The sequence below is a fragment of the Thamnophis elegans genome, chromosome 14, assembly GCF_009769535.1.
Source record: "Thamnophis elegans isolate rThaEle1 chromosome 14, rThaEle1.pri, whole genome shotgun sequence".
In the NCBI taxonomy this organism is placed as follows: domain Eukaryota; kingdom Metazoa; phylum Chordata; class Lepidosauria; order Squamata; family Colubridae; genus Thamnophis; species Thamnophis elegans.
Genome location: NC_045554.1, coordinates 12,864,335 through 12,874,821, shown reverse-complemented (window position 1 = coordinate 12,874,821; position 10,487 = coordinate 12,864,335). Strand labels below are relative to the sequence as shown.

The 10,487-nt window shown below is 44.5% G+C and overlaps 1 protein-coding gene across 1 annotated transcript; it reads right to left on the bottom strand.

The window, feature by feature from the left end:
- Nucleotides 1-382: 382 nt before the first annotated feature.
- Nucleotides 383-10,393, bottom strand: LOC116517360. Its single transcript, XM_032230256.1, has 6 exons — nucleotides 10,266-10,393; nucleotides 6,429-6,575; nucleotides 5,768-5,861; nucleotides 4,108-4,267; nucleotides 2,099-2,251; nucleotides 383-738 (listed from the first exon to the last, which is right to left on the bottom strand). Exons 2-6 carry the CDS (start codon nucleotides 6,554-6,556, stop codon nucleotides 569-571), a joined length of 705 nt encoding a protein of 234 aa, XP_032086147.1. The 5' UTR covers nucleotides 6,557-6,575; nucleotides 10,266-10,393; the 3' UTR covers nucleotides 383-568.
- Between the last annotated feature and the right edge of the window lie 94 nt (nucleotides 10,394-10,487).

The window sequence follows — 10,487 nt, the reverse complement described above, 5'->3', positions numbered from 1 at the left end:
ACATTATTAAAACAGGAACATCTGGACAGATCCTTTGAAAGACGACCAAACAGGGTTTCTAACTATCTTGTGTCACACAAGCTGCGTTCTGTTTGTGAGAAAACTGTGCTGTGAGCTGGTGTGGCTGGTCCCAAAGTGAGCTAATGTCCCTTGGGTGTGTTTGTCAAGCTCTGCCATTCGCGTGCCGAGGAGCAGGTGTTCATTTCACAATCGCAGGAGCTGGGAAGCGTTCTGTTGTGACCCACCAGCAGTCATCGGGGGCTGGCAGCAGATTCAGACAGTGAGGAGGTGCGGGAGGAACATGGGCCAGTCCTGGAGTCTGGGGAAGGCTCTGATGAGGGCGAAGATCTGTTCCTGACTTCGTGCCAAGTAATTACTGCTACAGCATGGCGTTTGGAAGATATCGGCCTGGCAGCTCTCCAAGCCCGATCAAGGTCTGTAGTTGTGAAATCTCACAAAAGACTCTTTGCCGGAACTTTGCTGGAAAGGAATTCCCTTGAACCAAAATAAAAGAGGTTTTATCGGGACGAGGAGTCAGCTCTCTTCAGAAGCCTAGGTCAGAACACGTTCAGCTGGTTCTCTGCTTCTTCCTGGCTCTGTTTCCTTGCTCATCACCATCTCCCTGGTCTTCCTCTCGGCTCATAATCGGTAAAGAGGGCAAACGTAGCTTTTCAGCCAAAGCCCAGGTCCAGAGGCATTTTTCCACCAGGTGAGCTGTCCAGGTTTCCGTGGTGTTACCTAACAAAACACAGAATAACAGAGTCAAAAGGGACCTTGGAGAACTTCTAGTCTTTTCAGGATCAGCTTAATTTTGCGGTAAGGTAAAGGTTCACCTCGCACATATGTGCTATTCGTTCCTGACTCTAGGGGGCAGTGCTCATGTCTGTTTCAAAGCTGAAGAGCCAGCTGTCTGAAGACGTCTCCGTGGTCATGTGGCCAACATGACTAAATGCCAAATGTGCACAGAACATTGTTGCCTTCCCACCAAAGGTGGTTCCTATTTTTCTACTTGCATTTTTTTACATGCTTTTGAACTACTAAGTTGGCAGAAGCTGGGACAAGAAACGGGAGCTCACTCCATTACACGGCACTAGGGATTTGAACTGCCAAATTGCCAACCTTTCTGATCAACAAGCTCAGCGTCATAGCCCCTGAGCCACCAGTAATTTTGCAGTAATGAAAGGCTAATATTTTCCAACTGCGTCTATTTCTGCATCGGAAAGTTTGTAAAATGGGCAAAAAATATCAATCAACAAATGTCTCACTTAACAACAGAAATTTTGGACTCAATTGTGGTCATACATCCAGGATGACCTGTACAATCTAAGCAATAAACTCCACAGATAAATACATTTTCTCTGCTTCCTGTCTCTTTCAATAGGTTCTCTTTATATTTCAGCCTTTGTAGACATTAAGAGGAGGGAAATGAGAGTTTCTCAAATCAAGTGCAGTCTGTCACTGAATTTTCAAGAAAAGATTGGACAGCCATTGTCAGGGTTCCAAATAGCATCCAAAATTAAATCAGAATCCAAGGCAAAGTATTGCTCAGAGTTCCAATTTATTAAGAGAGCCATGTTGGAACATCTGAGAAAACCCAAATCTGAAAGTTTCCCAGTTTTCCCCACCCAGTTGAAAGTTCAAGAACTTGCCCCCACCCCCCCACAAGTCCATCACATGGTCCAATCGCCCACTGCCATGTTGGCAGCTTCCACCCATCCAGTTCTGGTCAGGTGCAGAGATGCAAAGACAAAGGATGACCTTGGCTTTCTAGAAAGAATATTGTTATGGCTACATATCATCTAACTCCGTACAATCCCCCCTCCCATTTCCCCACAATAGAAAAGGCATAGTAGAATAATAGAAAGTGTGGCAGGCCAAAGATCCAAAAGAAAAGATAGCTGCAGGCCTGACAGCCAATTTGTCCTGAATTTATTTATTTATTTTAAGAAAATTCATATGGCCACCCAACTCGCTCTTAGTGACTTCATGAATGGTATTAGGACTTGGGTTAGGGGTTGGATTAGAAGACCTGCGGGGCCCCTTCCAGACTTACGATTCTATGATTCTGGAGTGGAGAACAGCGAAAACTTCGTCTTACCTTTGTTCAGTTTCTTCACAAGGTTCTGAATCCTGTCCATATAAAGCAGATAATATTTCAGGGTGTACTGGAGGGGTCCCAGGCCTGGGAGGGTCTCCATCACTTCATCAGCCATGAAGGCAGCAATTTCGGGTGCACCGGCAGCGAGAATGGCTAAAACAGAAGCGAAAACATGGGACTATGGAAGAAATCGAATATTTGAATATTCCCTATGGAACGTTGATTTAATTCTGGAAATATGAGCAATACAATAGGTGGAAAACACGCCTTTGAATATTTTAGCGATATGAATGGGGGGGGGAGTTAAAATAGGGATAGAAAATAGTGGAAGGGAAATAATAATTATATATCAATATGCTAAGATAGACAAAAGGACAGAAAGTTGGTTCAGAAAGGAAGCGTGATATTAAAAGACATGTATAAATAATATGAAACAATGGAAACGAAATGTAATATTTAGGAATAATAAGACTATGTTTATGTGTACTGAAACGTATGTTACCCAGTTACCACGCCATTCATGCGTTGAGATGTATAAAGAATATAAAAAATAAAAATGTGATTGCATTTTTTAAAAAAAGAATATTTGAATATTCCCACTCACACTAGTAATACCATTACTAAATTTGCAGATGATACAACAGTTGTGGGACTCATCTCGGGGGGGGGGGGGGGGGTGAGCCTGCCTATCGAGATGAGGTGGAAGGGTTGCTTTCGTGGTATGGAGACCATAACTTGGTCCTTAACAGCAATAAGGCCAAGGAGCTTATAGTGGACTATAGAAGGAATAGATCAGACGTCCAGCCCTTCCTTATCAATGGAGACCGAGTGGAGCAAGTGGCCAGTTTTTAGTTTCTGGGAGTTGTCATAAAAGAGGACCAGACCTGGGGCAACTCACATTGCAGCCCTGGTCAAAAGGGCCCAGCAGAGATTATACTACCTGAGACTTCTCAGGAAACAACAAGTGAAGGAAAAACTGCTGGTGACCTTCTACCGCTGCACCATAGAGAGTATTTTAACTTACTGCCCCTGTGTCTGGTTTGTCAATTGGACAGTGGCAGATAGGTGAGCGCTCCAGAGGGTCAATGTCATTGCCCAGAGGATCATGGGTTGCCTCCTCACCCCTTTGGAAAAGCTTGATAGCTCTCGCTGCCTTAAGAAAGTTCAAAACATCCTCAAAGATCCATCTCTTCCCGGCTCCCTTTTTCTTTTGAACTATTACCATCTGGCAGACGGTACAGGACAGTAAAAACTAGGACAAATAGATTGAAAAACAGCCTCTATCCCAGGGCATCAACCATATTGAATTCTACGGTATAATGCAATATTAATGCAATATCGGGTTTTCAATTTCAATTATATGCAATGTGAAGGATGTGGTTTTGTGTTTTTATTTTTATAGTTATAATGTACAATGCAGATGGCATTTAATTTCGTTGTACGAGGTGCAATGACAATAAAGTAAACTAAACTAAACTAAACTAAACGGGAGACTGAAAACAAGGAATTTGGACAAACTGGAGTCTTGAAAAAAAGGAAAATAATTGAAATAAGACACCATCTGGCAGGGGGTACAGGACAGTAAAAACAAGGACAAATAGGCTGAAAAACAACTTCTATCCCAGAGCAGTAACCCTATTGAATTCTACGGTATAGTGCAATATTAATGCAATATCAGGTTTTCAATTTCAATGACCATATTTTTCAGCATATGATGCAATTCCCCCCCCCACACACACACACAAAAAAGAGGGTGAAAATTAGGGTGCGTCTGATACATTGAATGCAGCCATTTTTGGCCTTCTGAAATCCCTCCCTACATATCCCATTTTTTGCAAAAATAGATGTTCAGAGGTTTGGGAGGCCTGTAGGGTGCTCCTGGGGCTGGGGAGGGCAAAAATGAGGGAAAATGGGCTCGTTTTTCACAAAACGGGGGTGTTTTTGCCTCCAAACCCCACCCCATCCTCTGGTTCGTGTTTTTGCCCTCCCCGGCCCCCATTTTTGAATACCTGAAGCTGTGGCTGGCCCGATGCCCTTCAGTTCATTCAACTTCTTTATGGCCACTTCTATGTCTGGGAGTTGACGGAAAGCTTTTTTGGTATGTTCCTTCACCATCTCGCTCGGATTAGCAGCCACCAGCTGCTGCAAACGAGGCCGAAATTTTCCTCTCTGCAAGGGCCGAAAGCAGAAATGAGTGCGAGTTGCAAGTGTTTAGCGTGATTTCCATTCTGCCGAATTGTACCATTTCGCCACCGTTTTGTCTTTCCTCAATGCTAGGCTTAAACCTTCTATCTCGTCTTCAGACTTCATGTTTCTAGTCTCCATCCTGGCTGTTCTCTTTGCTCCTCTTGGAACCCAAATAATTTTTGATTAAAAAATATTTTTTTAAACAAAAAATTGTCTGCTACAATGTCCTACCTGTCAATGACTTCTTCAGCTTCAACCTCAATAATACACGGGCAAACAACAGATACAAACTCAAGGAAAACTTGAGTTGCAGAAAATACGACTTCAGCAAGAGAGTGGTCAACATCTGGAATGCTCTACCTGAGTCCATTGTTACATCCTCAAACCCCACACAGCTTCAACCTTAAATTGCCTAGTGTGGACCTCTGTTTAACTCTCTCCTATTCTATTCTATTCTATTCTATTCTATTCAACTCTAACTCCTATTCTATTCTATTCAACTCTAACTCCTATTCAGTTCTATTCTATTCAACTCTAACTCCTATTCTGTTCTATTCTATTCAACTGTAACTCCTATTCTATTCTATTCAATTCTAACTCCGATTCTGTTCTATTCTATTCTATTCAACTCTCCTATTCTGTTCTATTCTATTCTATTCAACTCTCCTATTCTGTTCTATTCTATTCAACTTTAATTCCTATTCTATTCAACTCTAACTCCTATTCTGCTCTATTCTATTCAACTTTAACTCTTATTCTATTCTATTCAACTTTAACTCCTATTCTGTTCTGTTCTATTCTATTCAACTCTCCTATTCTGTTCTATTCTATTCAACTTTAATTCCTATTCTATTCTATTCAACTCTAACTCCTATTCTGTTTTATTATATTCAACTTTAACTCCTATTCTATTCTTTTCAATTCTAACTCCTATTCTATTCTATTCTATTCAACTCTAACTCTGATTCTGTTCTATTCTATTCAACTTTAACTCTTATTCTATTCTATTCTATTCTATTTTAACTCCTATTCTATTCTATTCAACTCTAACTCCGATTCTGTTCTGTTCTATTCTATTCAACTCTCCTATTCTGTTCTATTCTATTCAACTTTAATTCCTATTCTATTCTATTCAACACTAACTCCTATTCTGTTCTATTCTATTCAACTTTAACTCCTATTCTATTCTTTTCAATTCTAACTCCTATTCTATTCTATTCAACTCTAACTCCGATTCTGTTCTATTCTATTCTATTCAACTCTCCTATTCTGTTCTATTCTATTCAACTTTAATTCCTATTCTATTCTATTCAACTCTAACTCCTATTCTATTCTATTCTACTCTAACTTCCATTCTATTCTACTCTATTCAACTCTAATCTCTATTCTATTCTATTCAACTCCTATTCTATTTCATTCTATTCAATTCTAACTCCTATTCTATTCCATTCCATGTTTAGCCCTTCAGAATGAAATACCTACGGTAAGCTTCCATTCCATGAGTTTCGACAATTCCTCTTTTGTCAAGTATTTTTCCTTGCGCCCTGCAAGAATTTCGGGCAACTCTTCTTGATACCTTGAAAAGAAACAAGAAAAAAGAGACAGTAAAAACATACAGAGCCATCCTCATTCTCAGAGAGACCTTTTTAAGAAGCTTATGGAAAGAAAAAAGAGGGTTGGTAATGCACAAACCCTCTTAAAATGCGGTTAAATTCTGTCCTGCGCATGGAAAATTATTAGCTAGGCCAACTAGGGCTTATAACCTTTGTTAAACTGTCCAAATTAAGGTAAAGGTTCCCCTCATACATATGTGCTAGTCATTCCCGACTCTAGGGGGCGATGCTCATCTCCGTTTCAAAGCCAAAGAGCCAGCGCTGTCCGAAGACGTCTCTATGGTCACTTGGCCAGCATGACTCAACATGGAAGCACACGGAATGCTGTTCCCTTCCCTGTTTTTCTACTTGCATTTTTACATGTTTTCGAACTGCTAGGTTGGCAGAAGCTGGGACAAGTAATGGGAGCTCACTCCGTTACGCGGTGCTAGGGACTCGAACCGCCGAACTGCCGACCTTTCTGATTGACAAGCTCAGCGTCTTAACCACTGAGTCTTTTAAACTGTCCAAATTGCACATCAGTAATTTACCACTGATCCAAGGCAATTAGTTTCTTCTTCTTGCTTCCCATAGCTTCAATCACATCCTGGTAAATCGTCAAAACGGCTTCCCAGGAGGCTGGATCTTCACACGCATAAAGACCCCCTTTCCCTGACATGCTTTAAGGCTTCCTGGAACTGAGAAAAAAAATTCAAAATATTAGGTAGCCAAGGGCAAAGAGGTCCTTTTTATATTTGGTTGTTTAAAACAGTCTTTCTCAAGTTTGGCAAACTTTAAGATGGGGAGGGGGGACTTCAACTCCCAGAATTCCCCAACTGGATGGGGAATTCTGGAAATTGAAGTCCACCCGTCTTAAAGTTTGCCAAACTTGAGAAAGACTGACTTAGGGTATTATTATATAAACTCTGGCTCAAAGTAAAAAGCCAAGTCAATCATATCGAGGATATTCTAAGCAAAGCCCTTGTTTATACACCTTGGTTCATGTTTTTGATTTCAGCCCCAAATCTTTCAAGAAATAATCCAGATTTAGCTCAATATGGGATCCCTTCCATCGTGGGTTGCCACTTGTCACTTAAGGCTAAACCTCTCAGCTTTAATTGTTTAATGTAATTGTGGTCAGATATATACCCAAATGTGCTATGATGCGAAGACACACCGACATACAGCTTTGCCAACTTTGTGGGTTATTTATTTTGATTTTTGGGTATTTTTGAGTCAATGTTGGTTCTTTTTGACCGTACAAATTCCTGCAGTTTCCTTGGCAATGTTTCTTGGAAGTAGTTGCCCTTGCCCGCTTCCCAGGGCCAAGAGAGAGTGACTGGCCCAAACTCTGAGGCTTGCATGCCCAAGGCAGGACTAGAACTCACAGCCTCCCAGTTTTTAGCCTGATGCCTTGGCCATTACATCAAACTAGCGCTCATTAAGAATAATAACGATAACTGTCTGTACTCGTGACCCATCAAAACCGCGGTCCACAAAAGCGCGATCGACGAAAGCGCGCATTTGATGTCATCACAGCGCGACGAAAAAAATTAAAATAAAAATAAAATTAAAGGAAGCCGATTCACATAAAGGTAAGGGTTAGGTTTAGGGTTAGGTTAAGGGTTAGGATTAGGTTTAGAGCGTTAGGGTTACGTTTAGCGTTACGTTAAAGGTTAGCGTTAGGTTTAGCGTTAGGTTAAGGGTTAGGTTTAGGGTTAGATTTAGGCTTAGGTTAAGGGTTAGGTTTAGGGTTAGGTTTAGGGTTAGGTTTGGGGGGGTTAGGGTAAGGTTTTCGCTTTATTTTTACATTTTTCGATCACAGCGCGATGTTTTCGTCGCGCTGTGATGACGTCAAATGCGCGCTTTCGTCGACCGCGATTTTGTCGTCCGTGGTTTTGTACCGTCCGTACTAGTATTATGATAATAACTGTTTAATGTTAGTATTGTATTTTTTTTAGAAGATATGTTGAAGGAGATACAGAGCTCTATAGTGTTTTAAATATTCAACGTATTATAGCTTATGGAAGAACTTATGCACAGAAATATTTGTACCCAGGTGACACACTGCTTATGGAAAGATGTTGTTTATTAATCTATTTATTTATTTCGTCAAGTATGAATTAGGTAACAGATACAAGTGTAGACATGATTATGAATACATGAAAGGTATATGAATATTAGGACAGGGACAGTGGGCATGTTGGTGCACTTATGCACGCCCCCTTTCATGGACCTCTTAGGAATGGGGTGAGGTCCACAATAGGCAGTTTAAGGTTAAAGTTATGGAGGTTTGGGGATGAAACCACAAGTCAGGTAGAGCATTCCAGGCGTTGACCACTCTGTTACTGAAGTCGTATTTTCTGCAATCGCGTTTGGAGCAGTTTACCTTGAGTTTGTATCTATTGTATGCTAGTATCTATTGTTGCAGTTGAAGCTGAAGTAGTCCATTGACAGGTAGGATGTTGTAGCAGATAATTTTATGTACTGCGCTTAGGTCAAACTGAAGGTGGTGTAGTTCTAAGTCAATGTTTCTCAACCTTGGCAACTTGAAGATGTCCGGACTTCAACTCCCAGAATTCCCCAGCCAGCAAATGCTGGCTGGGGAATTCTGGGAGTTGAAGTCCGGACATCTTCAAGTTGCCAAGGTTGAGAAACACTATTCTAAGTTGTCTAACCCCAAAATTTCAAGCCTGGTGTCATAAGGGATTCTGTTGCGAGCAGAGGAGTGGAGGACTCTTCTCGTGAAATATCTCTGGACTCTCTCGACTGTATTACTGTCCGATATGCAGTGCGGGTTCCAGACAGATGAGCTGTATTCGAGAATTGGTCTAGCAAAGGTTTTGTATGCTCTGGTTAGCAGTACAATATTCCAGGAGAAGAAGAATGGTTATATATTTTTTAAATTGAAACTAAATAAATAAAACTTTTTTAAAAATAAGAATAATAAAGTCCCTGCAGTTTTCTTGGCAAGGTTTTTAGGAAGTGGTTTCCCACTGTCCCTTTCCTAGGGCTGAGAGAGAGAAGGACTGACCCATGGTCATCTGGCTGACTTTATGCCCCAGACAGCACTAGAACTCCCCATCTCCCAGTGTCTAGCTTGGTAGACACCAGTTACTTTTAATTTTGGTTTAACTTGCAGCAGCATCAACCGACTGAACTCCAATGTATCTTAGCAGCCTCCCCCTTGGGTGAAACGATCAAAACTTAACAGAATAACAGAATTGGAAGGGACCTTTGAGGTCTTCTAGTCCAGCCCAGGAAGGAGACCCTGTAATATTTCGGACAAGTGGCTGTCCAGTCTCTTTTTCAAAACCTTTAAAAGTGATGGGGGATTAGGATCCAACCCGCACTTTAACCAACCAGTTTGGAAAGAGCCGCCCCCACCCCAAGTCAAGGCCCATCAAACACGGTTAGACTCAACAAGCCAGCGGTTGCTCCCTCGACCAGCTTCAAGGAAGATCCCCTTCATCCTTTTTGAGTCGATCCGTTTCCCCGCCCGGGGAACAACCGAGCCAAACCGCTCCTGCCCGGCGGCGCCCCCCACTCCCCGCGCCCGACCGTTAAGCCAACCGACGGTGCGCAACCGGAGCCCACTGGGCGCAAAGCTGGGGTGACGACGAGCCTCCGAGGTCGCCCTCCTGCCTGCTTGCCCGGCGCTCGCTCGGCCGCCCCCTCCGATCCCCCGGCTGGACGGAAAGCGTGGTCGTCCGCCCGCCTCCTTGGCCGGCGCTCGCTCGGAGACCCCCTCCCCACGCACTCACCCTCCTGGGCGCAACCACTCACCGCCCGCCGGAAAGCGAGATCGCCCACCCGCCGGCTTGCTCCGCGACCCCCTATCCACCCGTCCTCCCACTCCGACGTCACCGGCGTCCTGAAAGCCAGCGCTCGCTCAACGACCCCTTACCCACCCACCCAACTAGGACCCCCTCCGATCCCCCGGCTGGGCGCAGCCACTCCTCGGCAGCCGGGAAGCGAAATCGCCCAACTGCCGGCTCGCTCAGCGACCCATTCCCCACTCACCCATCCCTCTTACTGCGACCCCCCCCCCCCCGGACTGAACTCATCTACTCACCGTCGGACGGAAAATCAGGTCTCTCCCCCACCCCCGCCTGCTTACCCAGCGCCGGCTGAACGACCCCCTTCCCCACCCACCACTGCCTCCCCACTGCCCCTCCCGACTGGGCTCAGACACTCACCGTCGGCCGGAAAGCGAGATCGCCCTCCTGCCGGCTCGCTCAGCGACCCCTTCCACATCCACCCACCCATCCCTCTCCGATCCCCCTCCGGATTGGGCTCATCTACTCACGGTCGTCCAAAAGCCAGATCTCCCCGCCGCCCGTTTAGCGACCCCCTTCCCACCCTCTGGGCTGGGCTCATCTACTCACCGTCGTCCGCAAAGCCAGGCCTCCCCCCGCCGCCCGCTTAGCGACCCCTTTCCACAGCCAGCCAGCCGGTTCCCCCTCCTGCCGGTCGTGGCGGCCGGGCGCAGCAGTAGCAGTAGCCGCCGCCGCCGCCGCCGATCCCTCCCCTTCCTCCTTGCCACGGCAGCGCTCCGCCCGTTCCTCCCGGCTGCTGCCGGCTCCTCCTCCGGCTGGCTGGCTGGCTGC